General features: G+C 39.2%; 3 protein-coding genes across 3 annotated transcripts; all 3 read left to right on the forward strand.

Annotated features, from left to right (window-relative positions):
* The first annotated feature begins 2,030 nt into the window (after positions 1-2,030).
* LOC139212041 (B2 bradykinin receptor-like) lies at positions 2,031-5,579 on the forward strand. Its single transcript, XM_070842485.1, has 2 exons — positions 2,031-2,119; positions 3,617-5,579. Exons 1-2 carry the CDS (start codon positions 2,079-2,081, stop codon positions 4,653-4,655), a joined length of 1,080 nt encoding a protein of 359 aa, XP_070698586.1. The 5' UTR covers positions 2,031-2,078; the 3' UTR covers positions 4,656-5,579.
* Positions 5,580-7,771: 2,192 nt separating this feature from the next.
* On the forward strand, positions 7,772-12,768 carry LOC139211985 (uncharacterized). The gene is made up of 3 exons (XM_070842421.1): positions 7,772-8,786; positions 9,510-9,541; positions 11,656-12,768. The coding sequence occupies exons 1-3, from the start codon at positions 7,772-7,774 to the stop codon at positions 12,766-12,768; spliced, it is 2,160 nt and encodes a 719-aa protein (XP_070698522.1).
* Positions 12,769-16,935: 4,167 nt separating this feature from the next.
* Positions 16,936-18,722, forward strand: LOC139211986 (B2 bradykinin receptor-like; the record flags this gene model as incomplete). Its single annotated transcript, XM_070842422.1, has 1 exon — positions 16,936-18,722. A coding segment is annotated over one exon (975 nt), but the record flags the coding sequence as incomplete, so codon positions are not given.
* Positions 18,723-19,042: the final 320 nt, after the last annotated feature.

The raw sequence follows: 19,042 nt of genomic DNA on the forward strand, positions 1-19,042 counted from the left end.
ATGGTAAAACTAAAATTCATCATTGCAATATTATTTCAAGGAAGCTCACATTCATGGTCATGCATCAGTTTCCACACATTACTTTGCTTTTGATTTGAAGTACATTTTCCCTATTTAGCTTCGCTGTGAGATCTTAATCTCTCTCAAATTGTTGTTCACCCAAAGGCTGCGTCTGAGATCAATGAGGATCTCCTCAAAGTCCTCAGCTAACAGCTGATAATCACAGACTGGAAGTCCATCTTCCTGTGTAGATAGTATTACACACAAAATGACACATATGCCTATTTGAGTAGGCTACAATGTAGAAAATCTGATAGCATAATTTTTCTATTTTAAGTCATTAGACTTTACATTAGAAAGAGACTGGAGAGTCAGTGTTGACATCACACAGGGGGGAAGGGTCTGAGTCCTTGCCCACAGTACAAGTAAGCAATACGAGCAACAACTGATGAGGGCCAGTGCGAGGACCAGACCTGTATCCTACAACTTCCGTTCATATGCAACTAATTTGCAACAGTAAATTCATTTTGAAGGAAGCATAATGCTGACCGAATTACATTTGCCGTTATTATGATGAGGAAATGTTATTAATCAATGCATCTGATAAATGTTAATACTGAATGCATCAGTAAAATGTATTTCATTTAATTCATGTATTTCATTTCATAGGCCTTCATATTTCATTTGTTTTCATTTGTTTTTTGCCAAAATAAGCAAAATGATCTTTCCCTTATCCTAACTAAAGTGCTTTTGTTGCCTGAACTTAACCACAGACCATAGTGTGCACAGAACCTCTGAACTCTGGTACAGTCCTGCACTTTTCATGCCCACTATCAGCCACCTTCTTATGACTCCACTGCAAAACACAAATGTGGTGTTTCATTCACTGAGCAAATCGCTGTCTGTGAGGATAATCCAGGTAGGCGTTACGCGTCGTGGTGTAAAAGACCACCGAGGCACGTTGTGATCCGATTATTCAAAACATTTTCTGAGGTGATCTGGAACTCATTTGACCACATATACTTTGTAGCATAAATGCTAATGTGTCCTGACAAAGGCAAATACAGGAAAGTACTTCATTAATGCAGGATGTGGTGGTTAATTTGGTGACAACCTGCCAACGCTCGACAGAATAGAAGATGAGCACTAATGTACGTGGTTCTTGTAACTGCTAGTAGAAGTACTTAACACATTTTTGTTTTTTCAGCTAGCCTGGGTGAAACAAACTTGTTCACTGGGCCCTTTGACCTTCTATCGTAGGTGATATGAGCAGTAACTTGGTCAGCTGGACGCCTTGGAGATACATGATAGACACGGGTATAAATGGCAATGTGTCTACTCAGATCAGACACGCATTTTAAAACCAAATTTAAACTGGGTCCCTGAAGCCATTAAAATGTTGAGCTGGCAGAGATCATCACTGTAGTGCAGTAAATGGATTTGGTTGTCCCTAATGCACAGAGAGCTGAGCACTAACATCTCTTCGCCATAACATTAAGTGGCTTTCGTCTCTGTCTAAATCTACTCTAATACTGAGGAAATATCATTGTTCAGCATCAATATGCTTGCGTGTCAGAGGTTCCATTTTAATTAATGGGATGGTTTTTGTTCTGATTATTTTCAATCATAATTGTTATTCTCAAAAGTGTGGCTTTTTGTGTTGACAACAACACCTAGCATCACAGTGCACAAGACAGACAACACTTTCCCTCTTTGAAACTTTTACTTCCAGCTCAAATGGCTGCATAATGAAAATAAAAAAAGATTAAAAACAGCTAAATTACAACACATTTTTTCAGCGTTGATGATACAGGAGCACATCTTTTAACACCTCTGACAAAAACTGTGGTGATTCTGAATTTCATAAGCCATTAAGCAAGTAAAAATGTACTTTGCTAAACTACAAACAGCTTGTAAAGAGAGAAGAGGGGGGAAAAACAGAGGCATGCAGTCTCAAGTATGACTTTTGGCTGACATCACTTTAATTACAGTTTCCTCTAAGAGAACGAGTCAGAGACAGACTGAGCAGAGCAAAGGAGGACACTAGCGCAGTGTGGCCGGGCATCTGGATAGTTCACATGTGGACTTACTCAGAAGGAATGACTCTTCAACCCACAAGGTATGTATGAGTTTCATCTGGGTTATAGAGGGTTATAGTAAAAGCAGACATTGAGAATTACCAACTTACAGTAGTGCTGGGCTTTATAATCAAATGAATGTTATACAGAAACATGTTAAAAAGAAGTGACGTGTAAAGAAACATGTTATTCACACTTATCATACATCAAGATACGTTGGGCGACAAAATATGTTGGTACATATTTGAACAGTACAGAAATGTTTTGTTTTGTAGCATCTAATCTAATTCTATAAACATGTTCAGTGTTATGTGTCAGTCAGCAGTAGACCCTTTCCTTTTTGGTATGTGCATTTTAGTTGAATGTGTTGATGGAATGCAAAATTTATTTAAAATTACATTGATCACAGTGCGTCGCATCTGAGCTCAGATTTGAGAAGTTACAGTAAAGACCATACATTTTATTAATGTCAAACATTTGGTTGTTGAATAGCACATATTGCATCTTGCAACAGTTTCATATGGGTTCAATTTGCCCACTATCCACTTTTCTGTAATACATGTGATGTAGACCTTCATTATTAAACTGAAGCTCTACTTGTCGTTATCAAGTCTCTCTGTGTTCAAAACCATTCTCATATGTGTTGAGTACCATTTGAAACTTTGATGTAATGGTTCAGTGCAAAACAGGCTTCTGGATCAGTAAGATATCTCATATTGTGCAGATCAAAATCAAACATCCCCAGGGAAATTAGAAAGAACAGATCCACGCTGTTGTTCATTACTGGAACATGACAAACGCTGTACATGACCAACACACAGGTACAATAGAAACATGAATTTATCAGTGAATGTAGGGCTGGTAGCTGGTGTATGTAACAGTTTGTCAATTTGTAATTGCAATAGCAGTTAGATTTATAATATGGAGGTTTACAGTGAAAACACAGCTCTGTTTTTATGATTGGAAGCGTAGCTGATGTTTAAAAACTCAGCTGATGAATTACTACAGTAATTGTTCGGTCTTGTTGATATGGTTACTTCTGTTATTTTAGTGCAAAGCGTGTTGAAAGTAGCACTCTGTGCAAGCATTAACAGTTGTGCAGTTGCTGCACCCGTGGAAACATAAAGGCCAAGTCAGGGGATGATCCTATAATAATCATTTCCACAGTCCCAACAATCCCCAGAAATCACACAGCTGAGCCCAACAATGACAGAAAGAAATACAAAGGATATTCAGTGATAAAACAATGAAATGTTATAAAATAGTTAAATAATAAATCATTTCAATATTCCATTAGAAGTTTGATTTCAGTTATATAGTGGCGTGTTTGTTGTTGGGTGAGAGAATCACTACCACTCTTGTGTGTTTAAGTTAAACTAGTCTTACCAGCTGCTGGCCATAGCTAAATGTTTACAGTGTAGTCATGAGAGTGGTATTCTGTTACTTATCCAACTCTCAGAAAGAAAGTGGAAAAGCCTATTTCAGTTAAACTGCTGCTTAATTTCAGTGTCTAATCGCCTTTTTTATATTCTCCACAGTGTTCCAGACTTCACCACCACAGCTTTATATGGAGACCAAAACAAAACCAATGGCACAGAGTGTCCAGATTCGGATGCCTGGGAGTGGCTCAACACCAGCCAGCCGGTGTATACCCTGGCCATCACTGTGCTGGGAATTGCGTTTAATGTGTTTGTCCTGATGGTTTTCTGCCTCCACAAGAAGGCCTGCACCGTGGCTGAGATCTACTTGTGCAACCTGGCTGCAGCTGACCTTGTCCTGTTGTCCTGTTTGCCTTTCTGGGCTGTCAATGTATCCAATGATTTCAACTGGCCTTTTGGTCAGTTTCTGTGCAAAGTCGTCAACCTGGGCATTAAGATAAACGTCTACTGCAGCATCTACTTCCTCGTTCTGGTTAGCATAGATCGTTATGTGGCACTGGTGCATACAATGTCCTATGGCAGAATGCGAAGGCCAAAATATGCAAAGCTGGGCTGCCTAATGGTGTGGGGATTCGGCTTGCTCCTGAGCGCCCCCACGCTCTTCTTCAGGGAAGTGAGACATTTCCCTGAGTTTGGCATAAATGCATGCTTTCTTAACTACCCAAACCAGACTGTGGAGCTGGTCTGTGATGGGATGTTGATCATTTTTAGTTTCATCATCCCAATTTCAGGTATCTCATTCTGTACTATGAAGATTATTCAGGCTTTGAAAATCCAGGCAATAGAGAGGTTCAATGCTGAGAAAACGGAGCAGAAGGCCACCACTCTAGTGCTGGCTGTCCTCCTGGCGTTCCTTATTTGCTGGGTGCCATTCCATGTGGTGACCGTGCTAGACGTGCTCTTACGAGCTGATGTCCTGGGAGGGTGTCACCTCACGACTGTTCTAGATATCTGCAACCAGATCTTCACCTACTTAGCTTTCTTCAACAGTGTTCTCAACCCCATCCTCTACGTCATTGTAGGAAAGAACTTTCGCAAAAAAGTTCAGGAAGTCTTCAAGCAGTTGAGCATTAAGAAAACAACAACCTCTGACTCCACACGTTCAAACCAGTCCTCTACACTGAAGACTTTGGCATAAAACACTGCATTCAAAAGCAATGTTCCCCTCAAAAAAAGACTTTGCTGAAAGATGACTGTGGACAGTAATGCAATAATCTTGCACCAATATGATTCAAATGATTCTCAATTCATGATTAGATTTTTACGTAATTGTGTAATTGTAATTTGGATGTAATTATGTAGTAATGGGACCAGTTACTCAGATCAGTCTTTGGCGAGACGTCTTCTTTGGTAAAGAGGAGGTTTTACATATTGCTCACCAAAGTGTTATTCTGCCATAATCATGTTACTGTAGAATATTATATGTCACTTATAATAAGCTGGAAAACCTGACCAAATTCATTTGTTTTTCTCACTTTTATGGCAGTTTAATTGCATGCAATACAGCCGGGTCCTTGTTACAAACACTGGCAAGCATCAGTATCTTGAATGTACAGGTGGTGTTATCTAAAACAGCCTGGTTGCTGTAAAAGAATTCATGTAAATCCAGTTTTCATATTGTATCTTGTATTACTGATAACCCAGAATGTAAATAGTACCAGTATTTGTATTTCTATGAACATAACCATCAAACAAAAAATATATATGGTTTTATGGATGTCTGGTTGAATCTTTATAATTCAAAACCAGAATGTGAGAGTGCCCCAACAACTGCTTGCTGAGTGTTTTCTGGTGTTTCTGACTCATTGTCTGCAGAGTTAAAAACAGGATTCTGTCAAAGAGTTTCCAGTGGTGACACACAAACATGCTCATTTTTGTTGGCTCTATGCACATCAGTTGTCTCATTATAGATTTCTCCCCATTTAATGCTCCAGTGTTGACTCACTGTGGGCTGTGGGCAAGGGTACACCCCTTGTTGTCCCCAAAATGAAGGCAGGCCATGCCAAACAGGAAATCTTTGTTAGGATTCAGGATTTACCACCAATGCTAGGGCTGGAAATTTTTGTGGAATAAAAAACATGCAGGCAGACAAAGTTACCTCAAAGGGTAAAAAGTGTGCCAAAAAGTATACAGTGTGAACTTGTTCCATGTATTTTTGTCTGCCTTTCAGGATTATACTACCATAGATGGAAAGACTACCAGAATACTACACTCAAATAAAAAATAAGAATGTAGAATGTAAAAATATAATGTAGAATATAATGTAGAATGTCTGAGTAAACTAAACAAGTACATTTTATGTGTGTGTGTGTGTGTGTGTGTGAGTGATCAACAATAACTAAGAGGTCTATGGACACCACGGTGGGTGCAACAAGTATTATTAGGCTACATACATTAAATAATCAGCGAGGCAACCAACACAGAGGTGTACAAATGATATAAATTCCTGAGCATCTGCAGACACAAATACACACATTAAAGCAAACACAGCTGCACAGTTTTCACCAGGTAACACGCACATAATGCTATGTTGTCGTAGTTGCTACTGTAAGTAAGCTAAATCCATCACAGTGAGTTGTTGTACTGACCTGTCTTAATGGGATTTTCTGAGCATTGTGCGTCAAACAATCTGCTCCTGGTTCATCTCATCCACTCATTCATTATCAAAGCATAATGTACATAACCAATCGACTATAGCCAGTCCACTCAGCCTCTCTCTCCTGCTGGCAATAAGTCCCGCCCCTGCTCTGCCTCTGATTGGCCTCATCCTGATATTCTTGTCTTACCCCAGACCATGTCTAGCCCCATGCCTAAACCTAGCCAGCCAATGGTTTGATGTGTGGGACTAGCCTTCGCCATCCTCACACCTTTCACAAGGTGTCAGATACTGTCACAGAAAGGCCTCACACACCTCACTGAAGGTACAAGTTCCAAAGCAAAGCAGTGAGTGTAAAAATCACCTGGAGGATCCACTGTGAGATTTCCAGCAGTTAGCATGTTAGTCAGACCTATCATGCACCTCTTGGTCACAACATCTTGGTGTTTGATTTGGGTCACTTAACATGTTAGCTGTGGTGCATTCAAGTGATTAGATAAAGTACCTTTTTAATAAAAGGGTACAATAATGCTAACCATACCCCAAAATGGTGTCTTCCTTAATTTCAATGCAGTAATGCGCATTGTTACACTGTTCACAAGCCACTAGGCCTGACCTGCATGCAATCCCCTGACCCGCAACCCCCCTGAGCGTACACATGAACATGTGCAGTATTTTTCCCTGACTGTCAGCAGGTGCTCACTGCCCTCCTGAGGCTGCAGACACACAGCATGCCATCTGACATTTGATTTTACTCTGTTATGGGTTTGATTTTAAATGTAGCGAAGTACAATGCTCTTGATAGAATTACTTACACACAAGAAGAATTAAAAACGTTTAAAATTACTAGGGAAAGTACAAATACACACAAAAAAACCAACCCTGTTACAGTAGCAGTAGCAAATGTTTTTCAGAACCTCCATCCCTGTATGCTACTATGATATGTTATGCTTTGATTGAATCACAACCCAGAGCCAAGTAGTTAGTCTGGCTTTCTAACTTCCCCTTTCTGAGTGGAATAAACGTGGGCTTGTTGAAAAGAGGAGCAAAAGCATCCTCTGTCAAAGTCCAAAGGCTATAGGCCTACAAGACGTTGATGTATTCCTGTCAGTAGCATGCCATGGAGGTTGACAAAGCGTCTCCCAGCAACGCCACCCCTCAAATATTAGTCAACAGCGCTATGTGAGACACATCATCAGGCACCTGAAGCTTGGTCCAAAAATTTTTTTATTCTCCTTTGAAAAATAGGGAAGTATGCACAATAGTAAAAAGTGAGCAGGCTTCAAATTTCAGTTGGATTTCTCATTGTGTCATTCTGCATGTGTTTGTATAAGTTCATACAGGTGTGAATGTATGTGGCCGGGGTCTTTTTCAAACACAGACACACTCCATAGAGTATGTTGCTAAGACTCCCCTCTTTGACAACGACATATGCATGCTGTGTGCCCTGACTGATAAACCATTATCCACACTCCATTAGATCAATTATCCCTTCACACTTTAAAATTCAAATCATAATGTGAATTTAGCAACAGGTCCATTAAACCCGTGTTGACATAGCTAAAAGGTTTTACTGGTATATGTGCCCTTATTTTTCAGCCTCTAAAATCACTGTTACTTTGTTGGAGCTTTCACAGTGATCAGCAGCTGTGTTACTTATGGAGAGTGCTGCAAGAGATGAGCTTGTCTGCAACCACACGGATGCATGGGACTGGATTTACACCATGCAGCCTGCCTACATGTCAATCATCTGTATTCTTGGCGTGATGGGCAACTCCTTTGTGCTTTGCGTGTTCTGTCTCGAGAAGCGGCGCAGCTCTGTGGCCGACATCTACCTGGCCAACCTGGCAGCAGCTGATCTTCTCATGCTTTCCTGCCTGCCGTTCTGGGTTGCGACCATTGTCAATAAGTTCCACTGGAGGTTTGGGGAGCCCATGTGTCAGCTTATCAACATCGTCATTGGGATGAATTATTATTGCAGTGTGCTGTTTCTTACTCTTGTGAGCGTGGATAGATACCTGGCCCTCACTAGACCCCTTACCCAGGGGAGGGAGAGACGGGCCTTCTGGGCACGGGGGATTTGCTTCAGTATCTGGATTGTTGGGATATTGCTCAGCTTCCCAGCCATCCTCTTCCGCTCCGTCCAGTTCTTCCCTCATCTCGGCATTGACGCTTGCTACCTAGAATATCCCCATGAAGGCTGGAGACTGCGCTACAACATGACTGTCAGCATAGTAGGCTTCCTTATCCCTGTTCCCATAGTATCCTTCTGTAGTTACCACATCATTAAAGTCCTTCGGAGCAGCCAGAAGATGAAGAAAGGCAGCAGAGGCAGTGTGGAAAGGAAGGCTGCGTATCTCATTCTCGTTGTTCTGGCTGTGTTCATCCTCTGCTGGCTGCCTTACCAGATTCTCATCTTCTTGGACACCCTGGATCATTATGAGGTCATCTCTGGGTGTATGTGGGCGTACGTGTTGGACATTGGGAACCAGCTGGCTACTTACCTTGGTTATAGTAACAGCTCATTGAATCCTTTCCTGTATGTGATTGTGGGGAAGAACTTTAAGCAGAGGGCAAAGGAAATGTTTAGACTAGTGCTGTGCAGGAGGAAACGACCATGGAGGAAGTCTGGTCACTCCAATGCAAACCTCAACTCCACTAAACAAACTGAGAGTACTAACAGTTAAATCTATAACAGCTGTTAAAGCAATAAGTTTATTTGAAAGCAATTACTGTCTTTTGTATAGACTTTCCATTATCCACTCATTTACCCACTGCCTCTTAAAGAAGTAGTTTGACATTTGGGAAATACACTGATTTTCTTTCTTGGCAGGAGTTAGATGAGGAGTTTGATGCTACTCTCATGTCTATAGGTTAAGTATGAAGCTACAGCTAGCAGTCCCTTATTTTAGCTCAGCATAAAGACTGGACTCTGTCTCGAGTACTGTCTCTGTACCTCTAAAGCGCACAGACTAAAAAAATATCTTGTTTGTTAATCCATACAAAAACCAGTAGTCTGGATCATAATCCCCTCTAAAAACCACAATATGCTGTTTTAACATTTCATGTTTGTACAAATTAAACAAATGAGATGTAGCATTGGTTGGTAGGTGGATTTTGATGCTCTGAACAGAGTCTAGCCAGATGTTTCATCTTGTTTCCAGTCTTTATGCTATCCTAAACTAACCATTATCTTATTTACCATATAGACATGAGAGTGTCAATCAAAAACATTGAACTTTTTCGAAGTAATTTGTTGTAATTCAAAAGAACCTCAGACATTCTCTTGTTAGGACTGACATTTCCTGGATGAAGTCTATTTTAGTGAAAAAATTCTAGATGTAAGAGCATAAAAGTTACAAGTGAAATATTTTATGTGAAATTTATGTTCCATAGTTTTGTTTGGCATAAATAACCTCCAGAACTATGTATGTCTGACTGTGGCAGTTATATTGTGTTGTGTGTTTCGTGCAAATCTTGTACTTGAACCCATATTTTCTCATTGTAAACAGCAGTTTCCTTTCAGAGCCGTTCCACTTATGTTGTTCCTGCTAAACAAAGCCATTGTTGGCCGTCTTAACAAAGCTTAATTTGATGCCATTTTCCATGACTGAAATCTGAGGCCATACTTTCTATTTGTATAGTAACTATCAGGAAGGCGGGTTGTTTTTCAAAGACGTTGTGGTTTGTTTTCTTGAACAATGTATCATGCGTTGAAACTGGGTCCCACTCCAACAGGTGTAACATAAATATATAATATTTGAAGTAATAAATACATTATGTTTGTGTATTAGCCTGCCACTACATTACTGTATGTGTACAGTGAAATTCTATGGATTTTCTTTAGTGATCAGTATAATTAAGCAGTGGAGTAAAATAGATATCAAACACAAGACAAGAAGACAAAGTGTCCACTCAGGCATTAAAAAGAATAATGTTAATGTTTTTAAAGATAATTCAACAATTTGTGAGTGTTATTGTTGTCAATAAAGTCTATTGAGAATTAGTATGGTGTAATGTCTTTGTTTAGATAAGAAATGATTATTTGTACCAGGTGACAATGAGCCAGGTTTCTTTTCAGAACGTCTTGATGGACTAAATGATTAATGTGTGCTGTCATCTTGTCATTTTGACCACACTCATTTGTAGATAACACTTTGAATTGCGCACAAGAAACACTGTTACATTTTGTTTTCTGTCCCACTTGATTGTTATTTTGTTTTAAGCCATATCAAGTGTGTTATTTTGGCATTTTATCAGCTTGGTTGAGGATGAAATTTAGAATAGATTAGGATAGGATTACATAGGAATTAAGGATAATTTGCAATTTATCAGTTTTCATGACTAATTTAGTTTTAAAAAAGAAATTATCTACTATATGAACACTGTAGTGATCATAAATTGAAAAGCAATGTATCAACTTACTGATATGTCAATTTCAAAGCATAGACAGAGGTATTACAGGCTGAATAAACAGGAAATAATCCTGTTAATCTGTTAAATCAGATGGATGGGTGCCACATTTATATGTAATGGATGTAATGCAATGAGTTAATCCTTCCTTTGGCCTCGAGGAATGTTGTTATGGTTACATAAAACCACAGTCAGTATCACTGAAATGTTTTTTTAACTTTTAACTTAAGTGATGAAATATTACTTCCTTTAAAATATCATGAATTAAAACAATCTTTCTTAATCTTTTCTTAACAGTCTGCAGTAGTGCTGTTGAAGTCAACATTTGCTGCCTGCAGTTTTAGCTTCTTCCCACACATTTATTGTACTGCTTGACTCTACTTTGTGCATGGACTGAATTTTGACTCTTTTATAAACAAGTTGATATATTGAACTCCTTGGCCAAGGGTGTGGAAGAATGCAACTATATACAGAAACACTCGTAGTAGATATCCCCTCTGCTTTGCTTGCTCTACGGGGAGCTCAGTGTACACAGATGAGCTCTGTTCCAGATCGGTGTTTTATCATTAGCTTTTTGACCATATGAGGAACATTTTCACGAAACGTACGGTAAGAACATTTCATGCTTTTTGTTTGGAACATCAGAGTCTGTAGCTACACAATCTTCAAAAAATACAATGCTTGATAAGAAATAATGTAGTTAGTTGTTACCCCTTTTCAATTGCAGATCTCATTTAAGGTATTAGGTTAAAAACAATACAAAATGCAAAAGGTCTTACAGGACATATGAATGAATGTGTCATGTGTTGCTAAACTAAATGAAAATGAATAGATTCATTAATTAATGGACTTGTAAATGTGTGGCTGCCTAATTGTGAATTAACAAGTCATCACAGTATCAACATTTGTATCATTCATGTATCATTGTAAAATATTTTATTAATTTCAGTATGTGTAGAATGGAAATGATTAACTTTTAATATTCAGTCTCTAAATAAATAAAGTACTTTATACATTAAGCTGTAAGCTTAATTGGCAAAATAACATAGCATCGTGCATTTTAAATCAAATCGTTTTACTTTTATCTGCATTTTACTGATGAGTTATGTACAATTATTTTGTGTCCTAGCCCATGGAGTCAATGAAGCTTGTGTCTGTGGCAACTCTATGGTCTGAAAACAGCAGTGCCACCCTGCCCTCCGGTCCATCACAGACTCCAATTTCTGCAGAGTGGAAGATCATCCACACCATCATTCCCCCATACATCTTCACCTCATCCGTGTTCGGCCTCCTCTTTAACAGCTTCGTCCTGGGGGTGTTCCTTCTCCACAAGGATCGATTGACTGTAGCTGAGATCTACCTGAGCAACCTGGCACTGGCTGACTTTATTCTCCTGTGTGGCCTCCCCTTCTGGGCCATGTACATACACAACGACTTTAATTGGCCATACGGAGATGCCTTATGCAAACTTGTCAACTCCATCATCATCATCAATTTCTACACCAGCATATACACCCTGGTCATGATTAGCGTTGACCGCTACCTGGCACTTGTGAAGACCATGAAGGCCAGGTGGCTGAGACGGACACTTTATGCCAAGGTGATCTGTCTAATCCTGTGGATATTAGGGCTCTTACTGAGCATGCCAACCATGGTTCACAGAAAGGTGAAGTTTATCGAGGAGTACGAGACAATGTCCTGTATACTGGATTATAGCCATGACAGCTCTTGGAAATTGGCCCATCAGATTCTGATGAACGTGGTTGGCTTTGTACTCCCTGTTCTTGTCATTGTTTTCAGCAGTGGGAACATAATCAAGGTTTTAGCTCAGAGGAGGGAGAGCGTAGGTTTTCATGACATCAGTGACAAAAAGGCCACAGTACTGGTGTATGCAGTCACGCTACTATTTCTACTATGCTGGGGTCCCTTCCAGGTGTTCACCTTCCTCGACACACTCTGCGACATCCAAGCACTGGATGAAATGATGTGGAGCCACACTCTTGATATAGGAGGTCAGGTTTCAGTGTATCTGGCTTTTCTCAACAGTGCCCTGAACCCACTGCTGTATGTCTTCTCAGGGCAGTACTTTAGGAGGAAAGTCAGTGCCATCTACAGGAGGACTAGATATAATCGCAGGGGATCAGATATGACCACATATCAGCGCTCTGTTGTGTCCACTCACATCAACCGAACTGAGCAAATTAAGACTGTGATGATTTTTAATGCAAAGGATCACATGTGATTCCATTGCTGCTTATGATAAAAGCCTTGCAACATACCGGATATGAGTCTTAAAGTGTTGTTGTGTTTTTATGATACTTAACTCAATAATAATGCTGTTATGTGTTTAAACAGCACCAACGCAGGATGTTAAATGCTGTGCTTTGCAGAAATAATGGACACAATCAGAGATAATGGACATAATCTGTAGAATAAAAGGAGGCATTTTATGTTTGCAGTCTTCATAAATGCATTTAGGTCTTAATCTGCAAACATACAGTATTCATCTCAATTTGTTTCTTGAACTGTTACGCCTTGCAGGCTAACATGGGAAAATGGCCACCCATGTGCTTTGTGTACATTTACATTTACAATTCCCTTGTACAGTGTATCTTGGCATGTAAACAAAACCTGTATTCGGTAGTGACATACACCAGTTTCTCCTTGGCATCAACCCTCATAACTTATAGACATTTTTGTCTATATCTGGAATAAACTGTAAACTCAAATCAACTCAACTGATCTGCTGAAGACATGATGTAGGGGAAAAACCTGGCGGAGACACACACTTCTTGTTGAGTCAAAGCAAATGCAAATGGTCACAACTTGATGAATTTATCAACTCACATTACTTTTGAGTATTGTGGTTTATATCTATAGAGAGCAATAATAATGGTGCTTGGTAGGTGATTGGAGGGTCTTATTTTTTGCCTTTCAATATGTCAGGTTGACATTCAACAGTAACAAAACCCATAACGCCCCCATTTGTCGGCCATTTGGTCAACTGTGTTTTCCAATTTGACATTCATTTCCAGGGCCCTATTATCCAAATCTAATAGCATTAACAATCACAGCTAATTACTATTTTGGTTTAATCTCGTTTCTGCCCTTACATCATCCAATTTCCCTAGTTTGCTACGCCTTTCATACTGTACCAGACTGTAAGAAAAGACTCAAGTGTATTTTACTGAGGGAGGGTCTGTGCTGCATTTGTGCAGTGCTGGCAAAAAGAATCTGCAGAGAGGTTTCTGTGAATTATGATACAATTTGTGCGAATATGTTTTTTTCTTCACATTGTCAGCACAGATGAATTTCAAATGAATTTTTCAGTCTCATTGTGCCATGGTCAGATTAACAAGAAGGAGGAGGCAGGAGAGGAAATAGCGTGGGCATTGTTGCAAGTTTCTGGAGATGTAATGCCTCCACCTAACACTAGAGCTCCACCAATTGCAAATGATTGTTGGTTTGATTAATCACTTTAAAGGGTTGATGTATTGTTTTTTTCCTCACAGCAGCATTTTTTGAAAGAACATCAAAACGTCTTGATGTTGAAAGCTTCAAGAAGGTGCCCTGGTGGCCTGGTTAAGGCACTAACCATTAATCACATTGTCCCCGGTTTGCACCCTTAAAAATTTTTCATTAACAAAAGGCTAAGAGTCACATCTGTTATAATCATATTTACAAAAGGACAGTGAATTTTGTGCACACAGGAACTGTTTTGTTAAAGTTTGATTCCGCAACTTCAGACTTGTGGCAAGCACTGTCACTACTGTTAGCTACAGTAGCAGCTCACTGTCTCATAATAGTAATAAGATACTATCATTAGTAATAATATAATAAATATATCAAAGTCTTGTCATCCCTGGAGGTTTATAACTATGGTATGAGTTCTTTGTAATATCCCGAACTGCTGCCCCCTTACGCCATAATAGAGAACATAATCTTGTTCTCTAGTACTTACTTACTTATATGTACTGTTACGTACTGTAGTGGTATAACTTTGGAGTAATTCAATTGTGTTGCTGGCTGAAGTGTGACAGGAAGGTTCTCGTATGCACCTCAAAACTCTTTGCTGTAACAGCAAGAAAGGAATGTGGATCTGGTTTATGCAAACAGTTCACTGAAGATTAAATCCATCTGTTGCTACAGTCTGTTTGTAATCTGTAGCATTCTTCAGCATCACAGTATGGTATTTACAGAGAGACGGATAAAATGCCCCCCAACTTATTTTAGAAACTTCCACATCTAAATTACGTATATTAAAAAAAATATTTTTACCTTAAATTAATGCGTTAAAAATGAAAACCCTGCAACCTGAATCGAGAGTCCTGTGACTGAATCCCTTATGCCGACCAATGACGTAGACAAATTTCCATTGTCAGAATAAAATCATGAGAGTTTTGGTGTAAAGTGGTTATAATCTGTACATTGTTGCCTGCTTGCACCTTTTCCCTCCCTCATTCTTCCTACCTGTGGACTCAATTTGGATTTTCTATCTATGTCAGTAAGTCTATGTATCTTAAGCATACCAATAAATCCCTGAACTAGTTCTGTCTGCCCAAATGTCTAGATTTGGATCCTTTCCCTGGTTGCCTTGCACTCATCTACTAGACAGAAAATCTCTGTGATCATATCATAAAAAACACGGATTATACTTATATAATCATAAGTAAATAAGTAAATCATGAGTATTTATTATTCTTACTTTGCTGTTTTTTCCATCTTCTAGTGGAATTATATGTACAGCATGTCAGTAAGTTTGCAGTAAAGGGCCAGAATGAGGAAAGGTGGAGGGATACAGCACACCAACTGTAATTACCAAGGGACTGTCTGACATCACTTTAATATCAGTTTCCTCTTTCTTTTAAGAGAGTGAGTCAGAGACAGACAGAGGATCGTAGCAGACAGCACTGGGACAGTGTTACAGTGTATCTGGACGTCTTGCAGACTTCTTCAGGGAAAATGACTCTTCAGCCCACAAGGTATGCATAAGTTTTATCTAATTTGCATTACTTCTCTATGTTTTACCATTATTCCCTGTAGTTGTAGAATATTAACCATAAAAAATGTAGCAATGTTGAACATTGTTCAACTCAATGTTCTTGCTTCATAACATTGTTTGTGTTTGACAGTATTCATGTGCTTCATAAAAAGCACTGACATTGAAAAAGAAATCTGAAACAGAAAACGGTTCAAACTAAACAGGCACAACCCAACCAAATATGTCAACATCCAGGCACTGCCGCTTGTCTCAACACGTTTACTGCTCTCTGCTGATCTGCTTTAGTCCCAATGTTTAGATAGACAGTAAGATCAATATGACCAGTATTTAAAACTGTTGTACTGTCTGTGCTATGCTGATACATGAATAAAGAATGAAGAGTTAAAAAAACACACTTGATGCATTTGAATTGAAAGCATTTTAACAGCCAAGTGGCTGCAAATGTAGATGAAGACATGCTGAAGGTACGGACGCAGTGCTTTTCCTGAAACTGCTTTTAATATTATATATTTGGCACATTAAATGATATCAGAGAGCTTTCAGTGTTGTGCACAAACAGAAAAAGTTTGTGTTTTTTGTCATGGTGGTACATAAATCTTGTAATATATGTATTAAAATAAATGCATTAATATGAATGCAGTACTTCAGTACTCTGAAGTAAGTATTCTAAATGGCATGTTTATAGCTCATGTACAAAGAGGAACAGTAGTTATTTTCCTATTTGATTTGGTCCTCAACATTATTTGTTAATGGTTGTATCGGCTCACAGCACAAAAACACAAGTCAAATACCAAACAAATGATGCATTAATGCTCACCAAATGTCTACTCAGCTCACGTCTCAGAGTCAAACAACGCCATCTAATGGGCATAAATGTCTTCTATAACCAGTGTTTATCATCCTTAAATGTACAAGAAGGTTAAGCACAAAAATTGCAACAAAATCAGCACATTATTTGACATTATTGCACATTCACAAAGTCAAACCTCAGAAGTCTCTGGTCAGACAACAAACTCTTTTGACTACATCAAAACTTTGAGTAAAGCTGAGTGACACAGAGTAAAACTGACTCACATTGAGCATACATTTTGCATCACCTTCTCCAGGAACTACATTAAACTAGGAAACACATCTTTTTTTTTTTATAATGTTCCATTTTACTTAGTATTTAACACTTTACAGTGTACAGCATTAACTCAGTATCATTCAGCAGTCAGTGTCTCTCAGAATTCAGAGTTTCAGAGTATGTTATGATTATAACAACATTTTGTAGAAAAAATTCAATGTTACCCTCAAACTGTCTTTATTTTAATGTTTTGTCTTGTTTGCCTTCCTCTGTCTCACCACAGTGGTTATGATAACTTCAGTGACGCTTACTGTGCACAAAACAGCACCTGTCCTCCAGTAAAAACCAAAGAATGGAGCTTCACAGTGTTGCCGGTGTATATCCTGCTCGTCGCAGTGCTGGGAATCGTGTTTAATGCGTTTGTCCTGATGGTTTTCTGCCTCCACCAGAAGGCCTGCACCGTCGCTGAGATCTACTTGAGCAACCTGGCTGCTGCCGACCTTCTACTAACAGCTTTTTTGCCCGTGTGGGCTGTGAATGCATCCAGAAAATTCAACTGGCCCTTTTCTGATTCTGTGTGCCGACTGGCCAGCCTTTCCATCAACATGAACACCTACTGCAGCGTCTACTTCCTCGTTCTGGTTAGCTTAGATCGTTATGTGGCTTTGGTGCACCCACTGTCCCATGGGAGAATACGTAGTCCAAAATATGCCAAACTGGGCTGTGTGATGGTGTGGGGTCTGGGCCTGCTCCTGAGTACCCCTATGCTCATCTACAGGGAAGTGAATTATTTCTCTTGCGTTAATATCACTGTGTGTTATGTTAACTACCCAAATATCACTGTAGAGCTGCTGTTTGATGGGGTGCTGACTGTGTTTGGCTTCATCATCCCCATTTCTATTATTTCCTTCTGCACTGTCAAGATTGTTCATGCTCTGAATAACCGTCCAACGGAGGGGTTAAATGGCCAGAAATCAGAGCATAAGGCCACCATTCTGGTGCTGGCAGTCCTCGTGGCATTCCTGGTCTGCTGGGTGCCATTCCATCTGATTAGGATTGTAGAAATGCTCCTAACAGCTGAAGTTCTGACTGACTGTAGCCTAATTGCCATCCAGCATGAATGCAAACAGATCTTTACCTACTTTGCCTACTTTAACAGTGTTTTCAACCCTATCCTTTACGTCATTGTAGGAGAGAACTTTCGGAAAAAAGTGAAAGAACTTTTCAAACAGAGGAGAAATGGGGTGAAAATCAGCATGACCTCCACACGCTCAGACCTGTCCAGAAGTGTTAAAACTGAACATTTCTCAAGCTGATTTGCTAGATTGTGAATTTTTTTTTTGAGTAGCATGGTTTTCACATAATGAAATGGGCTGTCAGCTGGGATTAATTAGAAGCATGATGTAAACATTTGAATGTTGCCCACCGCTGTGATCTTGAGGCTATACTGCTGTATGTTTTCATACTTTTTACCATAAGACGGTCTGGTTCCAGTCTTGGCACTGCTTTCTGTGATGTACAAGTGTTGGATGAGAAGGTGTCGTCTCACATTAGTGTTTAGTTTTAGTGAATCTGGTTTTGTCACCAGTGTCTTGAGCCCATCTCTTCTCTGGGATACACTTCAGAAGGAAAGCTGTCTACTAATATCAAAAGACCAGAAGAAATCAAGGGTTTGCTAATTTTTAATGAAAATGAATTTGGATGTGTATTTTTCTCAGAACACCCTGTTGATATTTCATACCATTTGTGGTGCAACTTTATAGGACATGAGACTCAAATTACTCCATCTACCAACACTTACATGCCCCTTGGTTCACTAAAAGCTTTCAGATTCAATACAATAACACTGCTACATAATTATACAACATTACCAGACTGTTTTTTATATTGCAGAAGTAATGGGCACCAACCAAGATAATGGAAGTTATGTACAACAGAGATGGAAGCAGTGTTTAATATGACACTTTAATGGTCAGATGTAGCCCGCCGGTTAGCTTGTTAGCATGTCTGTGGATATGTGCCTAAATCTGTTTTTCTGTACTGGTAAATGGTGTTATTCTTATTGGTCTTGATATATTTTAATTTGAAACTATTTGTTCAAATAATTCTATGTTACACACTCAAAGTAATAAATAAACATACACCTAAATGAGTGAAATGGTTTTTTTTTTCTTTTGGTCAGTTCTGCAAAGTTTTGACGAAGCTCTCCACAATTACTTGAATTCCTTCTAGTTCAGGCCACAAGTCTATAAAAGGCGTCTGTTTATTTTTTCCCATCATTTCTCTTCAACATGATACAAATATTTAGATTTCTTTTCTCCAGTATGATAACATGTCTGAGATGTGGGACAACAGCAGCCAATGAATCAGATTGTAAACAAGCCAACGGCGTAGCCAGATTATCAAAACTGTCCAGAATGGGTAAGAAAGACAAGCACTCAAAAGATT

The sequence above is a fragment of the Pempheris klunzingeri genome, chromosome 13 (assembly GCF_042242105.1).
Source record: "Pempheris klunzingeri isolate RE-2024b chromosome 13, fPemKlu1.hap1, whole genome shotgun sequence".
NCBI classification, from domain to species: domain Eukaryota; kingdom Metazoa; phylum Chordata; class Actinopteri; order Acropomatiformes; family Pempheridae; genus Pempheris; species Pempheris klunzingeri.